Genomic DNA, 21,080 nt, shown 5'->3' on the forward strand with positions numbered 1-21,080 from the left:
TAGATAAATACTAAAGACAGTCAGGGATACAAATTGAACTTCTATAAGTACACATTCAAAAGATGCCATTTTCGCATGGCTTATATACATTAACCAAAATATTCTTCGGCCACTGGTCTATTCTTTACATGCCATAAAAGAACTCAAAACATAACAGTAACAAGCAGTGGATAGTGATAGTGTGACTAGTTGCTGACGATCCCCGAGCCTGTAGCTTCTGAATGAGATCTATAAAACAGAGGAAACAAAGTAAACGGAGTAAGCATTACAATGCTTAGTAAGTTCTAAGCAGTGTCAACAGATAACAATCAAATTATAACATAGTTGGTCGTATTTTTATTTCACTCTTCCTTCGGGCATACCATCCCTTTACCGAATATGCACATCTCATCATATATAATAGGCAGATAACTTTCACATAAAAGTGAGCTCATGTGACATAGATATATTGTATAATTTCACATAACCCCTCACACTGATCCTATGTCACATAATCATAGGAATAATCTCATAGATTGCTAACGTATGCATCACATAACTACCTTATGATTTAGTTCAAATCAAGCTCACATATAAACTTGGAGTACATACCTGTTTAACCTTTCGCATTGAATATATTTATAAGCAATTCTTATTGCGAAGTCTTATAGCTTTAACCTCTACTCAGATTATCGACGAGACCTTTAGCTCAGATGAAATCTCCACACGAAGTTAGCGGGTCTTAACCCAAACATAGTCACCACATATGGTCATCTGGTCTTTAATCCCAGGTTTACATCATAGAGTTTCATGCATATTTATTCACATGTTACAACATTCACATCGACTATCATATTTGTAATTCATTTACCTCATATCCATCTCATACACATTTCGCATTAGCCATTCGGCTTCGCCACATATATACACTTCCACGTTCATCACATTGGCCATTCTACCTTACCACATATATGCATGTTCACATTCATCACATTGGCCATTCGGCCTTATCACATATTTGCATGTTCACATTCATCACATTGGCCATTCGGCCTTATCACATATTTGCATGTTCACATTCATCACATTGGCCATTCGGCCTCATCACATATTTGCATGTTCACATTCATCACATTGGCCATTCGGCCTCATCACATATTTGCATGTTCACATTCATCACATTGGCCATTCGGCCTTATCACACATATGCATGTTCACATTCATCTCATAGAATCCTAAATCAAAATATAAATTTTCATGTATTCACATCACAATTATCCGAATATACTTCACATACCACATATACTTTCACGTATACACTTTGTCTTGGCTGAATCTACATCTATCATTTTCCAATGAAAAATTCAATTTCATGCCATACTATCATTTCATATTCGAATACTTATAAACTTACAATTTCACAAATTTTAATATCAAAGATCCATCTAACACTCATATATCATTTTACAATATCACAATTTAGAATTCCCGTATGGGTTTAATCAATAGCTTATGAGCAACTAAAACAAGTTTTATCCATGTTTACAACATAACCACAAATTCTCTACAAGCTATTTTTCCTGAGCAACAGTCGTTAAATTATTCGTAATTGGGGCTACGAAATTCCAAATTATGTGCCGTTAATTTTCCATGAAAATAGACTCGTATATCCTCTATCCACAAAATTTTCAGAATTTTTGGTTTGGCCAATCAATACCAGATTTTTCTTAAAGTTTTCCCCTATTTCACTATTTGACTAATCTGACCACTCTTCACTACGAATCAAATTTCTCATTGTACAGAATTCAAAATGTGTTCTATTTAATTTCATTTGAAACTAGACTCATTAAGGAGTCTAAGCATATAAATTTTATCTTATAACCATTTTTGTACAAATTATAATGATTTTCTAAAAACAGAACAGGGGATTTCGAAGTCATTCCGACGCTGTCTCACACAACTTTAAATATCTCTTTATAGGAAATTTCTTTGCTCACATGGTCTCTTTTACAAGAAACTAGACTAATTAAGCTTTGATTACATATTTTATTCAGCCTATAATTCCATACCAAAAATTTATGGTGATTTTCTAAAACCACGTTACTGCTGCTGTCCTAAGCAAATTATTACAATTTGCTCTTAAATTTCTAAGTCCAAACACTTATGAACTTACCATTTGAGTTTAAAACATATCATGGCCACATCTTATCTTATTAAATCAACTCATTATGTCCTATCATGATTGAATTTACTCAACATTTAATCACTTAAAACTTACAAAGGAATCAAACTCAAATACTTAAGAACTTACCTCGGAAATTGCCGAACGATTACAGATCGACTATTCGGTTAGGTAGCTTTTTCTCTTTTCCGAATTAGACTCCCTAAGCTCTTGAGCTTGAATAAACAAATTTAATCTATTACAAACCAATTATACAAACTCATGGCCGAATATAACAAGAAGATTACTAGATTCTACTAGCCACTCATTGCTCTATTATTAACCTTACTTAATTATAAACGCATTCGGCAATTTGATAATTAAGTTAATATCATGGTATCATAACTCAACATTTATCAATATATCATTAACAAAATATGCTCATGTCAAATTTACTCCCAATCACATCTCAAAATTCAGCAAGCTTAGAACTCATTTAATAATTAAATTCGGTAGTTTAATCACTTTGCTAACTACTTATACATATAATTCAATGATTTTTACATCATCTTACAATCACCATTATTCAAGACTTTGAGATTTCCACAAATGTTCATCTAATGCCTCTAGGCCGAATGTAATATTGCATCCAAATTCACATAGTTTTTTGTTATATCTAATTCTAATGTACATAATCATAATTCAATTCAACATATTATAAACCATTATCACCCATTTAGCCGATTATAGGGAATTAAATATAATATCTCTAGGATATACTCTACATGGCCGAATATACCACATTAATTTTTAACATTACCCATGTAATTACCTATAGGTTCTTATACCTTAAATTTACACATTTAACCTTTTAATGCCTATTGATCATTCATTTGGTCTTAACCTAAATGACAGCTCTCATTCCCCATATTTCAACCGAATTTTTCATAGCATCAAGACTAAATTTTTTTTATTTTTGCACCTTGAACTTCATACATTTATAAAAACTTTCATAACTCATTTGGCCTTATCAAGAACCATTTAACATGCAAGGAAAATAATCATAGAGGAAGAAATTAACATTCTAAATAGACTCAATCTTTGACCGAATGTACAAGGTGCCTCTAAGCCACTCATCCAAAAATCTTTACCCCATTCTAGTCATTCCCCCATTGTTCCATACAACATGAAAATAACCCCTAATTCCAACACTTAATCATTCGGCATATTGCTCAAATCACCATAAGAAATCTCAACTTTCTTGACATTACCAAGAATGCATCCACAATTTAACTTAGCATATTATAAAGCCAAATCAACAAATTCAAAGCTTACCTCCTAATAGCTAAAGATGAATGCCGAATTGCTCTAGGTAAGTTTTCCCTTCTTTTTCATCTTTGTTTCGGCTTGAGAGAGGTATGAGAAGAAGATGAACACCATCCTCTTTCTTCTCTTTTATTTAATTCCTTTTATTACAATTATTAAATCATTTGTTAATACAAAATTATTTTAATTTTGAATTAGTGGAGCATTATCTTTCCTTGGCCGGCCACTATGTTTATCATGGGTAAATTGACATGCAAAACCACTCTTTTCAATGCATGTACTATTAGACCATTGTAAGATTAACCTCTCACTTTCCAACAATGTTTCATATAAGTCCATTTTAATAAATTCACATAAAAATGATCAAATTAATGCATGAAACTTTCACACATGCATTTACTCACATCATAAACACATAATATAACTTTTAATTATTTATAAGACTCGGTTTCGTGGTCTCGAAACCACTTTCCGACTAGGGTCAATTTAGGGCTGTCACACTAACCCTATATAAAATATGGTAATTCAGCCCTAATCGGCCCCACTTGTCAAAAGATTAATTGTATTTTTTTAAACCTTTCACTAATAATAAACAAAACAAGATTGAAGTACAATATGATTGTCTAAATACATAGGTATCTTCGTTACACCAATTGCTTGTCCAAGCTAAGTATACTCGTGTCAAGTTACCAATCAATGTTAAATATTTATAACGAAACATTCGATTGCTTGTCCAAGCTAAAAAATATACATGTCAGGTTACCCGTCTGGGCTAAACCTTTAAAATGGTATTAGGTTACCAGTCCAGGCTAACCCTATGTCACATGTATCTTCAAGTCCACAACAAATGTTGGATCTCGGTAATCATCTGTAATTGTCCATATAAGTGTGCACAAGACCCTACTGGCATGCCAGTTGTATTTTAACATTTACTAAGTTCAAACGAGCATTTATTATACAAATTAATATTTCTTTACAATTTACTCCAAATCTTACCTTTCATACCAATTTACCACCAATTAATTCATAATCAATTATAAATATACAAATCAAAAACATAATTATTTAAACACATAAATATCATATGAACTTACTTGGTCAAAACAACTAGAAAATTGAATCCTTAAGGACTATTCAACAATTTTGGCTTTTCTCTTATTATCTCTCGTTTGATTCAATTATTAATCTAAACAATTATTTTAGACAATTCATCAATATCAAACATGTTTATATCATTCCATGATATGCATGAATCTATTTAATTCTATTTTTGAATGTCCCTTAAGTTTTGCATTTGATTCAATTTAGTCCCTAAAATCGAAATAACAATATATTTCAACTTTGAGCTTCGGTTCCAAAACCGATCTCAATCACATCCATTATAGACCGTTTACTATCTATTATTATCAATTTTTACATCAATTTCACATTTTATTCACTTTAGTCCTTTTATAAAAAACTAACAATTTAAACATTATAATCTAGTCTTTTTTCACATATAAGCTTAAAATCTATCAATTTAACACCAATTTCTTCAAGAAATCATAAATGGAAACTTTCAAAAACTTAAACAATTTTGCAAATTGGTACATAGGCTAGCTAAATTAAGCTCTTATGACCTCAAAAACATAAAAATTACAAGAAAATGACTTAATTGAATATACCAATTAGGGGTCGAATGTTTGAAGCTTTTTTAACGGTTTTAATTTCTTTCTTGTTTGGTGGAGAAGAAGATAAATAGAAAATTTGTCTTTCTTTCATTTTTAACTAATATACTTTGATTAAACTTGATTAAAAATTAATTAATTAAACTTTAATTAACCAAACCTTAATCTTAATTAGTCAAATTTAGTGGATTTTAATATCATCCTCCAACATTTGATGAAACAAAATGTTTTATTTACCATTTTGAGCCTTTAGCTATTTAAAAATTCATAGTGATGAGACTTTTACAATTTAGTCCTTGTACCTTACTTAAACAATTAATAAATGAAATTGAAGGACTAAGATTTAATATTATTTTATAATAAATCTATAAATATTCTAATTTAATATTTATGGACTCAGTTTACAGAAATGAGCTCAGTTTATAGAAATGGGGTTCTGAAACCGCCTTTTTCGACACCACTAAAAATCAAGTTGTTACAAATATAATTAAAATTGCTTGTCATCTAGCAAAAAAATGCTTTGAAGAAATATTTTGAACATATTTTTGTAAAACTATTTTTGAAGATATGTAATCAATTCGTGAAAGAAACTTTTTGATTTAACAAATCACTTTGAAATTTTGTAATACACAAAAAAATCGATAATTTTTTTTTATTGTACTATAATTTTGCTGAGTTGGATTTTAATGCCTAGAAGTAAACTAGGCTTCAATTCTCCGACACATCTCTCGATGACTTCTTTTAGGTCGATTAGTTGTAGGAGCCACCTTAAATGTACTAGATTTCGAGATTTATCTGACATTAGAAAACCCTTGATCAACCTTAGTATGAATGCTCGAGTGAATTGTTGTCTTTCAACTACACTAGAAGAGTTGTTAAGATGTGAGAAATTATCTTCAAACCATTTCATATCTATTCGGTTAACTCTAAACTTGTTCGACATCTTACTTAATAGTTGGTGGCAAGTTGTGCTCCAATCATCAATGCGCACTACCCCCATAACGACTGACCCATCAACCGATAGACCAAATTGTAAAGCCACATCCTCGAGTGTAATCGTAGACTCATCGCACAGAAGATGGAATGTGTGTATTTTAGGTCTCCATCTTTCTAGTAAATCATTGATAAGTGCGAGCTCCAATTTAGCAACTACAACTTAAATTTCTCTTCGTTGTTAATTTAAAATATTTTTTCTTGATTATAATTTTTTATAGCTTTTAAAATATCTTCTTATTAGATTGTAGTAAGTGCATGGTTCCACCATCCTTTGAGTTGGCTAGTAAAACCAACAGCTAAAAGATTGGATATATATGATTACTAATTAATTCATTTTGGTTTGGAGTTTTATAAACATTTGAAACCATTGTCATTTATTGTAATAAACTGAAAATATTACATTTAAACATCTTGTTTTTATTTCATTCATAAATGGCATTGACATTGTATTTGTTTTGAAAAACAAGTTTTTCTTCTATATTAAGGTTTAGTGCAATGCTTTTTGGGTAATATAGTTGTTTTGGTTCTTTCCAAGTCATTTTGTTAATTTGTTCTCCATTTGACTGATTAGAGTCAAATTGGAAGGACTGATATAATGTGTTGACTAAGTATTGACCTTGCACTAAGATGTCTAGGTTAACTAATTCGGACTTGTAACTTTCCAAAACATCAAGTATTTTGAATTTCTTTTAAGAAATCATTTGGGGTGGAAAGGTTTTGGTATATCATATGGTATAAATATTGGTTCTTTTGGACATCTTTCGGTAATTTCATTTACCAATTCTTTCCTAATTGGTTGGTTTTCTATCAAATTTTTAATATAGTCCAATTATTTTCTTATTGTATGAAGGTTGAAATTTGTGTTGTTCTGTTCCACTATCATTTTAACATCTTTTGTTGAAATTTGTTCTTTTACATCAGGAGATCTCATTCTTAAAAGGATTGCTTTTATTTCAATATTTTTACGAAGGTATTGAACCTATGTTAAAAGGGATGTTGAGATTCAACTTCTCTTATATTTGTTTTCCATTTAGTAGTATTTTTTTTATTGTATTGACAATTTTCAAATAATGTTCTTCAAACCATTCAAAGAATTTTATATGGATTTTCTGAGTGTTCATAAATTTGTAATATTCTCGAAGAATGCTCTCTTTCTAATTATTGTAATTTTTAAGGTTACCTTTTTGTTGGAATAGAAGTGTTTTTTACACCACTATTTATTGATCTCAAAAGACTTTTCTACTACAAAAATTTTTGTATTTTCTTCTACTCTTGCATTATTCGTCATTGTTGAGTATGTTAGTGACATATTAGGTGAAATTGGGGGGGACTTTCATCTTGTCTATCATAGGTAGGTTGGGATATATTTGAGGAATTATCTATTTCTTTCAGAAATGTAGTTGGCATGAAAGAGATAGAAGCTCTAGCAATCCTAAAATATGTTCTTTGTATTTTTAATAAGGGTTGGGGCTAGGGGTGAAGTTAGAAATTTTTTTAAGGGGTTGAAATTAAATTGTATATTTTTACGATAGTAAAAATGCAATTTCACCATTTTAATAGCCTATTATGATTTTTAAAGGATTAAATCAAATTTTTATCATTTTGGGGATCGAAGTGTAATTTTACCATTGCTAATTTAAAATTTTATAAATTATAAAGGGGCATAAATGGAAAATTTTTCATTTTAGGGGGAGTCGAGGCCCCTTCCAGCCCCCTAACTTCGCCATTGATTGGTGCAATAGGATCTGTAGCATCTAATCTCCACTAGCAAGGAGTTGAATTTCATGTCGCCGTATTATTCTTGAAATTGTGGTATGAGATCTTGAGCTATTTGTGCTATTAAAAATGATTTTTCCGTTTGGGCTATGGACTAAAACCTTAGTGTTGACTATGGAGTACATTAATTTTTCTAAAATTTTTATATCATTTTGCAATTTTTTAATATTTTTAATTATTTTTAAACTAGTCAATGTGGATAAACTTCGATCAACCTACCCAGTCATTTATCATGTCACTAAAATAGCCATTTTCCTTTCCTTTTTCTTTTCCTTCTTGGGTTGAACTTATAAACTTGTGGACTTTTGGCAATTGAGTCCATTGAGTTTTTTCAACTTAAACTAATCTAAACTAGCCCTGTTAAATATGACTCCTATTTTCAGTCAAATTTGAAAAATAGTCTTTCAGTTAAACTCTATTTACTTGTTTCAATCAAACACTGATTAGTTTAGATTATTTTATTATTATTTGATCTATGAATTTAGCCTATAAATAGGCTCTTTTACAACCTTAGAAAATACACCCATTAGAGATTAGAACTCATAACACGTTTAGAGAATTTTGTGTTTACGTTTTGTGGGTTCTTTGTTTTCGGTGTTTAATTTTTATCTCCATCTTTTGTACTCTTCGTTCTTTTGCCATTATAGTAAAATTATCTTTGCCTGTGGTTTTTTATCCTCTTTGGAGGGGTTTTTCCACGTTAAATTTGTGTGTTTAATTTCTCAATTTATTCTACTATTTTCTTGTTCGTTACTTAATTGGGTTAAAATCCTAACAAGTGGTATCAGAGCTAGTTCAATTGTCATAGATCAGCCCGTTCAGAGATGGTAACAACAAGGTTTGAAATTGAGAAGTTCGATGGTGAGACAAATTTCAATCTGTGGCAAGTTCGGATGATGGCAATTCTAGTTCAATCAGGCTTGAAAAAGGTTGTTATCGGGAAAAAGCCTGAGAATCTAAATAAAACAGAATGGGAAGAGCTTGATGAAAATGCTTTATCTGCAATCCAGTTGTGCCTCACAAATACGGTATTGCAGGAGGTATTGATGGAGAAGACCTCATCTGCCTTGTGGAAAAGGTTAGAAACTCTTTATGCGACTAAGTCTCTAGCTAACCGTTTAGTGTTGAAACAACGTCTATTTACGTTTCGCATGAACGAAGGTGAGCTTCTTAGAGATCACATCAGTCAATTCATTACTCTTTTAAATGATTTAAAGAATGTTGAGGTTCATATTGACGATGAAGATCAGGCTATGCTATTATTGTGCTCTTTACCCCCTTCATACAAGTCTTTCAGGGAGACTCTGATTTATGGCAGAGACAAACTCTCGTTCGAAGATGTGAAGGGTCATTTGTTGATTAGAGACAAACTCGACAATAAGCTTCATTTGGATAGCAAGACAGATAGGCAAGCTTCCGTTTTGGTAGCATCAAAGAAACGAGATAAAAGGTGTCGCTATTGTAAAAAGTTAGGTCACGTTAAAGCAGATTGTTATAAACTGCGAAATAAAAAAGCTGTTGAGAGTAACGAGGAAGATGTAACTGGTGCTAATTTGGCCGATGAAAATAGGGATGATTTCTTGTTAGTGTCAACAAGTGATAACACCAAGCTCATGTCCGAGTGGATCCTAGATTTAGGATGTTCTTTCCACATGTGTCCCAATAGAGAATGGTTCTCCACATACAGTTCGATTGAAGGTGGAGTTGTGCGCATGGGAAACGATTCATCTAGTAAGGTAATTGGTATTGATACTGTTAAAATTAAGATGCATGATGGGGCGATTAGGACACTCTCAGATGTCAGATATGTACCTGATTTACGAAAGAATCTCATCTCCTTAAGTATTTTAGACTTGAAAGGATGCAAAATCAACATCCAGTCGAGCAATATTAAAGTATCTCGTGGAGCTCTCGTTTTGTTAAAAGGTAAAAGAACCGGCAGTTTTTATATTCTGGAAGGTTATACAGTGACTGGTGAAATCGGACGTCCCTCGTCCGTTACGGAGTTGAAGTCAACTTGTTTGGAGCAGAGGCAACTTGGTCATAGGAGGGAAAAAGGTATGATTGTTTCGTTGAAGAGAGGTTCTCTTTTAGATGTAGGTTTTGAAAAGTTAAGGCACTGTGTTCGTGAAAATCAGACCCGGGTTAGTTTTGATTTGGCAGTGTACAAGTCGAAGGCTAGAAGTCTTCCAGTTTCTAAGTACAAATTCGACTCAATTAATTCCCTGCATAGTTCAAGATAGGCTCGTGGCGGGCTTTGGCAAAGATGGCGTTGTGGAAATATGAGTCAATGTGGAGATTTGTTAAATATGACTCCTATTTTCAGTCAAATTTGAAAAATAATCTTTCAGTTAACTCTGTTTACTTGTTTCAATCAAACACTGATTAGTTTAAATTATTTTATTATTATTTGATCTATGAATTTAGCCTATAAATAGGCTCTTTTACAACCTTAGAAAATACACCCATTAGAGATTAGAACTCATAACACATTTAGAGAATTTTGTGTTTACGTTTTGTGGGTTCTTTGTTTTCGGGTTTTCGGGGTTTAGTTTTTATCTCCATCTTTTGTACTCTTCGTTCTTTTGCCATTATAGTAAAATTATCTTTACCCGTGGTTTTTTATCCTCTTTGGAGGGGTTTTTTCACGTTAAATTTGTGTGTTTAATTTCTCAATTTATTCTGCTATTTTCTTGTTCGTTACTTAATCGGGTTAAAATCCTAACAAGCCCATTTTTTCAAAAAAGGATCCAATTGGTTTTTTTATTTATGGTTCAACTGTGATTTTTTTCAATTCTCAATACGATCTAATTCAAACAATCATGGCCTTAAATATAATCTAATCGCAAAAAGTGGGTTGACTCCATGACCTGAAATCCCATTCCATGTTGCTTTGCTGTGTTGATTTTAAGGTCTTATGGATTTCGGTTGGTTATATGATAAGGGTAGAGATTTGGAGTTCGTTTAAATAATAATAATAATAATAATAATAATACTTATGATTTAGTATAGATGTGTTGTTATGATAAATTTGAACTCTAGTCTAGTGATCAACCTAAGAACATGCAATTGTCTTTCATAACCTCTCAATAATCCATCTATTTGTGCTTCTAAAATGTGCAACTTTAGAGCTGTTTCCCAACACCTGTTAAAGTTAAGTACTAAACAGCTTAACATTTATCAAACAAAGTTTTGGATTCAAATCAGAATTTTACCTTTCATTTAAGGATATAACTCTGACTCGACTTAGATTTAGTTAGAACCCAGTTTAGCTCACAACTCTTTGTTTATAAACAGCTTGAAAGGCATGCGTACGGGCCCCGGACCAAATTCACTTATTCCATCTTCAGTCTTCACCACTTGCCACCACTAGCAAGACGATGCCAAACAGGTAAGTTGTAGTCTTGATAAGATATTCGCTAAAATCTTCAAACTATAGGTTGTATTATGTAGAAACATGGGAGTTTACTTGAGGGACAAGGTTTAAATTGCACTAGTTTATTGAGGAAGAAACCTACCAGTCAATTAAGCAAGTAGTCACTATTTTTCCATGGAAAAGGTTAACCAATTAGGCATAAATTAAGGTGAAACAAAGAGGTAATTAAAGGAATTGTTTTCTTTTATTTTTTTGAGTAATTTATAATTATTGACGACATTAATAAATTGTATTTCACTCTTAACAAAATTTAAATTTGAAATTTAGAGGTAATATTATTAAAAAACAACTACAACCATAAAAAAATGAATATTTGCTATTACATGGTTGCTTTGTAGCTAGAAGTTTTGGGGCGGGTTTTATTTACTAACAAATGATATTGACATGAGTAGTAAGTATAATTTTCAAAGTGACAAGTAAGGTATGTTTCACCTTTTCTCATATTTAATGTACTGATTAATTAAATATTTTTTTAATTTTTTAAAGTATCTATTAGAGCAAACTTAATAATTAATCTTTTACCTTTTGTAGGGTCATTAAGGGGTAGATGTTGGCCATAAGTTTTAAAGCTGATCTATACTTAGCGCGAAGATTAAACCCTCAACCATTGATTAAGGTAATAAAGACTCTTATTATCTTACTTAACTCCCGTGATTAATTAAATATTATTTTTAATCCAAAGTCATATAATTTTTGGAAAATTAAATATTGTCAGTCCTTTTCAATAAGATTAGTCAATATTTTGATGCTAAGGACCTCCTTTTACCATAAAAATTTCCACATCCGACTTGACTTTAAACAAATGCATTCTATTTTGAAGTAATTCCTTCCTTCCTTCCTCCTCCTCCTTCTTCTTCTTCTCCATTGGGGCATCAACTGGTTTTTTTCTTCATAGCGTTGGAGATGGGGCAGTTCTGCATAGACCTAGACGTGGATATCATGGGACTTGTCCTTGCACTTGTTATTGCCATCGCCCTCATGCTCACCTGTGTCAACCAACCTCCACGCCCACGCCCCCGCCCAGCTATGGTTGTCACTCATCGTATAGCTTGGTAAGGGCTCAAGCAAGGGCTCTTCTTCTTCATCATCATCATCATCAATAGGCTTGTTTCTTTTGGAGTTTTTTTTTTTTTTTAAGTTTCATGGGATAGTTTTTCATGTTTTGAGAATTGGGATTGTGCCAATGAACTGATAAAAGGGTTTAAAAAGTTAATCTAAATTTTGTAACAGAGTTTGCAAACTCCTTTAATGTTATTGAATTCTCATATTATAGTGAATGTTTGTTGATGTAATGTAAGACAGAGATAAAGAGGGAATACAGTAAAAGCAAATTTGTAGTAAATAAAGTTATTTGATGTCAAACATTTGTAACAAAAATCAACCAAATTTCCAATATACATATACTTTCAATACTTACAAAATGCCTCAATTTTAGTTCTCCCAACAGAGGTGGATGACTGCTTCTGGGTCAAAATCCAAGATAATCAACTAAATTTTGAAATATTTATTGTTTATATAACCCGCTTAAAAAAAAGTGATTTAACAATTCTAAAATTTAAATCAATGGTTGGCGGTCGTCTAGGTCTGAAAATCCATCCGAAAAATGAGAGAGTTTGGATAAAAATATAGACTCGAAAAATAGGCTTGAACAAAAAATAAGGCTCGTTTCTTAAATGGGCCAAGCCTCAAATAAGATTTCTTTTATCTCAGGTCTGGCCCGAGCCGAATCTGCCTAATTTTTTTTTTCCTGTTGCTGTTGTTTTGATGTCATTTTGCTATTATATTACTACTATTTTTTTGTTATTGTTTGGATACTGTATAACTCTTGTTTTATTGTTAATTTTGTTAGTATTTTAAAGACATTTACTTGCTAAGTTGCAACTATCTTAGGCTCCATTTGTTTCATTAAAAATGAGTTTCAGAAAATGATTTTCTTTCTGGAAAAGCTAATATTTGATGGTGTTTGGATGAATCTGTATAAAATATTTTCTGTTGTTTGGTAAATTTCTTAAAATTTTTTCATAAAAGTTGTTTTCAATTAAACAAACATACATTTGAGATTTTTTTATTTTTCCATTGTTTAATTGAATTTATTTTATCTATAATTTTATATTTACATTGTTTTTGCATACATTAAAAATATTATGTTAAATTCAGATTCATTACAACGTCATTTTTTAATTACATGACTACTAAGTGAGTATTTTTTTATTTAAAAATGTGACATCAACAAAATTGACAAAAAAAATTAACGATGTTAACAATTGGACTTGATTTTTAAATTTGAAAAGTAAAGGGACTAAATTCTTGAAAATAAAAGTACAAAGACTAAATTACAAATCTATGAAGTGTACATGGACTTATGAATATTTATTATTAATATATTTATAATTGTAATAAATATTTATTATTAAAATATTAATATTAAATATTTTCAATAATATGTGAATAATATTATTTAAAATTATTATTTTTAAAATTTATTGTTAAAATAAAATTAAAATATTAAATAATTTATTAAAATAATAAATTTTATTTATTATATTAATAATTTATTATATCACTAAATATAAATAATTAAATATGTATGTTTAATAATATTAAAAAATATAATATTTTAAATATTTTTAAAAATAAAAATAAAATTTATGATCAATATAATAATATTAAGCTTGATTTAAGTTAATTTTTATATAAAAATAAAATTATTTATAGATGAGCTCTTTTCCGAAAAATGACTTACGATTACCTTGACCTGTAAGTCATTTTCCGTTGACCAAACTATTTTCTATGAAACGAATACAGGAAAATGCAGAAAATATTTTCGATAAAACCTTTTACATGTAAACAAATTGACCCTTAGTGTTATTTAAGTAAAATTTTGTTTAATGTATTTTCAATTTGTTGGGAAACATTTATTTTAATATTTTTAGTGTATTTGATGTATTATATTTTTTTAAAAAAATTTTATAAAAAAAAATTAATATAGGTGGGTTAGGTTGGGCTCAGATTTAGCATTTTTTATCTGGATCGAGCTTGAGCAAAACTTTAGGTCCATTTTTGGGTCGAGTTCGAACCTAGAAAATGGGCCTAAATTTGATATTAATCTGACCCGACTCGACTCATGATCAGGTCTAATGCAATCTTTTCCAAAAGATTCAGCCATATATGTAATTCTTTTTATTTTATTTTTAATCATTTTTATTTTAAAAATTTTAAATTTTATTTTATTTTTTTAATTTTTGGAAAAAAAGTTAACTGAACTGTGCACTGAATTGCAGCCGGCATGAATTATTTTTGAAAATAATTATGGACTTTTTCTTTATAATTTGTTGAATTTTTTAATAATTTGTTGATTTTTTATAAAATATTATGTTAGACTGATTAAAATTTTAAATTTTAATGGCTTAGTTAAATTTTTTCGTCTAAAAAATTTCTAAAATTTAAATGATTAAAAAAGAAAAATTAGAACCATAAAAAGGTTAAACGCTAGGGACTAAAAAATTTATTTAAGCCACAAGTTTTAGGATGTTAGATATGTAACTGATAATTTTGACAAAAATAGCTAAATTTAATGGTAGCAGGTACTAAGCCAACAAAGGTGCTATGTTATCTGAGTATTTGATTATAGGTTGACACTTTCAATGTATTACTTTTCCATAGCCACCCCCATTGAAGCCATTGGTTTCTTTTCTGTTCACTACCCTGTAGACTGTAGTTATGGATATTCCACATTTCACATCTACCCTATACTTTGAAGCTTCTTTTCCAACCCAATGACACTGCACTTAGAATTAAAAGTTTTCTTTCTAAGAACCATTAATGTCCATGGAGTTTGCATCCCTTTCCTCCAACTCTTCTTACCAGAGATGGGAAAAGTTATTTGCTACAAACTAAACAAATACCAAGGCAACGGTTCATATGCATCCCACCACCTCCTCGGCGAGCTATGGTGGTCGCACCGCGTATAGCCTAAGAAGGTCTTTGTTCATTACTTGCTTCCCAATTTAGCTGTCCTAGGAAAGCTTTACATAAGTTATGTTCAGTTGTTCACTTTAATGTTGATGTATGATGATAGTGATGTAAGATTAATTAACCATCTATCATGGAGAGTTAAATACTTGTGAAGGGGGTGTTAAGGTTCATGGGGCTGCTCCTTACGTTGGTAGCACCAGACTCTGACGGCTGTCGACAAAGACAAAGACTGTTTCTGTTGGTTTTTTCGAAAACCATGCTCTCCTTGCATGTCCCTGCTACTGCTACGTGGCACTACATGTCTTTGCCATGGTATATGTGTTCTTATCTTTCAGTTCCGTTGTTCATGGTTTATGTTTAACATAACAATTTACTAGTAACTTTCTTGTTTTGCTCTTGCACCTAGATAATGTTTATTAATGACCATTGCAATAAATGGCTTGGTTTGCATGGTTGGGTCCCACCCTCTTTTACACGTATAGTAAGCAAGTTATAAACCTTGGATCTATCTGTCAATTAAGAGGTTAACAGGACCAGAGATATTTTGTGTCTGTAGATGTAGACAAAAACAATGACAAATGAAATGACGTCATGTTTTAGTTTCACTCTTGAAATGCTCTCTAATTAGAGTTAACTCGTCCTACATCCTATTTAGCTTAAATGTTAATTGCCGATGAGGTTGACTTAATGGCAATGAAGCATTCTGAAAATTTTCAAGTGACAGAATCAGGAATTTTCTGCAAGTGCATATCTTTTGTACCATTATAGTTTCACTATGATGAAAAACATAGGTGATTCCTTTCAAATGCAATTGCAATTGTATGAAAAGTTAGAATATATTTTGTTTTTTTATTTAAAAAATAAATAAATTTAATTTTGTAAATTAGATAAAATAGTAAATGAATTTTTTAGTAAAAAATTCATTCATTTATATGATTAAAAAATATTATTATTTAAATCGAATTGAACTTACTGGTTGGATTGAAAATTAGATAAGATACCGATTTGGAGAAAGGTATTAAACTAATTGAATTATAAATTGATATGAATTGGCAACTGATTAGGTGAAACCGGGTTATTATTATTTTTTATCGAATCGATTGAATCGGTTGAACCAATCAAACTAACAAAATGGTGATCTAATCAATTCGATAATCAGTCCGATTTTAAAAACATTATTAAAAATTATATGATTCACGAAATAATTAAATAATAATATATGACATGACACATATATCTAATGTTCGCATACAAAACTAATTTATTAAATTGTCTATTTTTAATAGAGAGTAAAATGGAATACTCGAAATAAAGGTGCTTCCATGGCATTTAAATACACAGCACTGACAGCAGCATTACTAGTAGTACCATTGTGGGTCAAAACTTCCAGAAACAAGACCGCAATATTTATCGTCATCCTAGACGTCACCACAGGGCAGCAATGGCTGTCAGTATCTTAGGCCAAGAAGGCAACTCGCATGTCCTATCGAAGAAGGACCGGATTTTGTTTTATATGGTTGTTGGCGTCTTTGGTTTTGCATTTGGCTCATAGCACACGCCATATTCAACCTTCACAACAAATCAAGGTAGATGAGCAGTTAAGAAGGTTGATGGGGACTGGGGAGTCATTAGGGGGCTATTAATGGTAGTAAAAAGTAGGTTCGGTGTCGTACATGAGTATTTAATGAACTTCCCAATGGTGTTAAATTTGTAGCCAAGCTGGTTGTGGAATCTCATTACAGTAAAAAATGGAATATTCTCAACATAGAACTCAAATTTCACTAACCATCGTTTTATTTTGCATGACATGATTGCAAAAAGTCCAAGATTCCAAATAAGGGCTTTCACTGCTGTAGCCAATAATCAGCATTTCAATGCACAAACCATCAGCTTAAAGGTTAAAAAATAGCCTACATGATGTAATTATAGGTATTACAATTCAATATTTTACAAGAAACCTTGCATCTTACTAAGATTTTAGCTTCAAAGGAACAAAGAATGAACAAAGGAAAACATTATCTAGTTACAAAAATGATCCATGTTCATAGCAATTCCAGTCTCAAAAGTAGTTTACCAGTAATCTCAATGCTCCACCTTCGCAAAACGTCCTTTAATTCTCGTCCTGCTTTCGGCTCTAACCTTTCTTGATTCGTACCTGATGTGCTTATCGAATCTGTCATGATTCAATGAAACATTGCTCAGCAAAATGCAGAAAGGAATGTTTAATGTGTCAAAAGAACTTCCTGATCTATAATGTTTAATATGTACAAAACAAAGTCAAGCAATACCTCCTTGTTTTCCTTTTCTCCTTGTAGCGCGAGATCGCAGAGTCTCTCTCCTGGCTATTTAACTCGTGGACAGCGACCTTTGGAAGTGCTGACACGGTTCCAGTATCAATTTGATGTTGTTGGTTCCCAAGACTATCACTCACAGGTATAGTCCTACTTGAACCTAGATGTTTATCAGGAACCACAGCACATTCCTCAGTATGACCTCTTAATTCCGAGAAAGGCACAAAAACTTGGTCGGTCATCTCAACGTTGTCGCCGAAGAACCGTAGTGCGCTTGACTGCATGAAGAGAAAAAAGATTAGCCCTCTATTTCTGGTAAACAAGCCAAAACTTTTAGATGCTCCATAAACACAAAAGAAATCTATTGGAACCCATTCAAAGCATATCAAAGGCTGTAATCTATCATCGACATAAACTGTAAGCCATATCAGACTTTACAGCCAAACAACAATACGCCTCTTTGCTAACCTAATTGTCAATTTAACCTCACCCAAATGACAACGAAGGCCAATAAACAAGCCTCTCAATTGTGCTACATATCCATGGCTAATTTGCAGCTGCTTCGGTTTCCAAAATAGCATCTAAAAGTGGTATATTTATCAATCAACATCCCATACAAAACTCAATGTTCTATATTTCAAAAAGGATTATACAAAATCTCTTGGAGAAACAAGAAAAGGACATGATCATGCCTCATAAGCAGGAAATGGAATTGGAGCTGTATCATTTGTGCAACTTGTATGCACAGTTCCTGTCTGCAAATCACCAGTATTATCAAAGCTGAGGATAGGTTCAGATTTTGCTAGTTCACGTAGTTGATGAAGTACTTCCTCTTTATGTTGTCCACAATTAGCATTACGATTCTGAATCAGAAAAAAACAAGGGTACAGTGATCCATGTTATTATGAACTTGAAGCTTCAATAAGCAGAACCCTCACGGGCATCAATGTCAAACAACTAATTCAAGACTTTTTCACAAGCATAGCAGTAGCATTCATAAAAAGGAACAACCTTTTTAGCTTCTTTACATGTCCTAGCCAACCAACATAGACCCAAAATAAATGCAAAAAAGGTGGAAAAGGTTCAGCTCGAAACCTACCTTGGGCAAAGGAAGAACATCAGTTGGCTTAAACCCATGATCAGAATCACTCGAAACAAGCAAATCATCAAAGCTAGAAATCACCGGATTTTCCCAGCTCAACAAATCCAACCACCCATCATCATATCCACAATCATCACCACCTTTCTTTTCACCCAAATCCTCAATCCCAACAATACTCACCAACTCATTCACCGAAGGACACCCAGTAAACCCTTCTATTGGCCTCCTATTATGCAACGAAGACGACGAAAACTTGTGGCTTTCCCAATCACAGTTGGAGCAAAACACCGATTGCTCTGTTTCGCAAAAGATGGAAGCAGGGGAACCATCACAAGCGTCACAGAGCTGTGACCGAGAGTGCTTAGAGAATAGTTGGTTAGCCGAGTGAACTTCCCTGTCACAAGAAAAACATAGCTTGGCGGAGTCAGCTCTGCAATATAAAAGAGCTTTGGATTGGTTGCAATAATCACAGAGTCTCCCCTGTTTTTGGTTACTTCTCCTCTGATCAGTCATGTGTAATTGATATAGGTTGGGTTTTTTTAGGAAGGATTGGTTAAGAAGAAAAGAGAAGAATATATAGCATTTGAATGGCGCCAAGTTTTGGGTGCTTTGGCTGAAGAAAAATGGTGGAAATGGATAGAGGGGTATAGAGTCTAGTAAGTTAGGCTTTTCTTGGTGCGCAAGTTGTCTTTCAATGTGTTAGTTGAATTTTTCGTTCTTTGCTCCTTTTTAACTGGAGAAAGTGATATTTATATATATTCTACATGTCCACCCATAATTAGTATTTGGTTTGGAAGTGACAGGCTGACAGCACAGGTTTTATTATATTATTATTAATTATTCACCTTAAAAAAATATAGGGTAAACTCATAAATAAATTTATATTTTACTCATTTAATTTTTATAAATTATAAAATAATTATTAAATTATTTAATGATTTTTTAATTATCATGTAATACTCGTTAGTCAACCTAAGCTTATTACTAATTTAATAATCTTTGGTGTAGTCTACTAAAAAAATATTATATATAAAAGAATAAATATATGGTTATCCGAAACACAAATCGGCATTATCATATTAGTTCAGATTTGATGTGATACATATTTAAAACATGTGAATTAAAATTTAAATATATATATATGTACATGTTACATTAACAATTTGGATTTGACATTTAAAAAAATAAATTTTCTAAAACTTAATAAGTGTTTTTTTTCTTAAACATATTAAATTCAAACTGTCAATGGAATATATATACACATATTTACAACTTGATCAATATGTTTTAAATATATTACATGTCAAATTTGAATTAAATTTAATGCTCTTGTTGAAATGAATCAATTTATTCAGTATCAAAATTTTAAAAAAATACCATTTCACCAAAAAAATTTAAAAAAGATCAAATTTTTTTTAGCAAATTTGGGAAATTCTACACTACTTACAAATGAAAAATATGGAAAATTTTGTAAAATCAAAGCATTCATGAAGTTGGAGGAAAAAAATTCCTTATAAAGAAGATATTGAATTAAGGAACAACTCCCAATGCCTTTTATATTCATATAGTAGAACCATTACCTTAACCTTTTTTTCCTATTCAATATATGAAATTAGTATCATTTATACTCATCCGAGATTATTATTTATTTCTTAATTAAATTATAATGAAAAATTTTAAAAATTATAATTTGTTCAATGTTTTTGTATTTTCCATCTATTTGGAATTTAATATTTTTATTTTTAATTTTAAAATTTTAATTTCTCTTTTTTTTTTGAATTTTAAAATTTAAGTTTATTTATTAACATTGTTAAAATTCTTGGGTGTTAGTGTGACATTTTAAAAAAAAACTTGGTATCAACATAACAAAAAAAATATTATAAGGAACCTGAATTAAAAAAAAAAGAATTTTAACGGTGAAAGCAATTCTTAAAATTTCAAATCATCAATTTTAATTAGATTTAAACTAACTAATGGATTATAAAAGTTGAAGTACCATATTATGTCAAATTTAAAATATATAAATTAAATCTCAAATATAAACAAAATGTAACAATCAAATTGAAATTTAACCACTTATAATCTAAAAAATAAACAGATTCATAATGTTTACAAGAAAAATATGATCAGATGTTCATTGTGGAAGGCCTTAGGGCTTTCATTATATATATATTTGTATAGATTATGAATGCATTTTTCTAAAATAAAAGCTAATTAAGAGGTCCATAATTACAACAAATGTCGAAATTCTATGATCAGAGTAAACTTTTTAACTTCTTGTTTTATTATAATATTATCCTAAAGCTAATTTCTATTTACAAAAGAAAAGAAATAAATAAAAGGATTAATATAGCATTTAATATAAGTTTAA

General features: G+C 30.9%; 1 protein-coding gene across 7 annotated transcripts; it reads right to left on the minus strand.

Annotated features, from left to right (window-relative positions):
- Nucleotides 1-16,521: 16,521 nt before the first annotated feature.
- Nucleotides 16,522-19,462, minus strand: LOC107930092 (zinc finger protein CONSTANS-LIKE 13). 7 transcript variants are annotated; one of them, XR_001692954.2, is made up of 6 exons: nucleotides 18,707-19,462; nucleotides 18,300-18,470; nucleotides 17,605-17,885; nucleotides 17,391-17,489; nucleotides 17,103-17,166; nucleotides 16,522-16,885 (listed from the first exon to the last, which is right to left on the minus strand). XR_001692954.2 is itself a non-coding variant. In XM_016861678.2 (5 exons), exons 1-4 carry the CDS (start codon nucleotides 19,220-19,222, stop codon nucleotides 17,399-17,401), a joined length of 1,059 nt encoding a protein of 352 aa, XP_016717167.1. In that variant the 5' UTR covers nucleotides 19,223-19,462; the 3' UTR covers nucleotides 16,522-16,885; nucleotides 17,391-17,398. The 7 variants fall into 7 exon arrangements, 6 of the variants coding, with proteins under 6 accessions (XP_016717167.1, XP_040938335.1, XP_040938333.1 ...); XM_016861678.2 differs by lacking the exon at nucleotides 17,103-17,166; XM_041082399.1 differs by lacking the exon at nucleotides 16,522-16,885 and having other exon boundaries at nucleotides 17,093-17,166.
- Between the last annotated feature and the right edge of the window lie 1,618 nt (nucleotides 19,463-21,080).

The sequence above is a fragment of the Gossypium hirsutum genome, chromosome A12 (genome assembly GCF_007990345.1).
Source record: "Gossypium hirsutum isolate 1008001.06 chromosome A12, Gossypium_hirsutum_v2.1, whole genome shotgun sequence".
Lineage (NCBI taxonomy): Eukaryota > Viridiplantae > Streptophyta > Magnoliopsida > Malvales > Malvaceae > Gossypium > Gossypium hirsutum.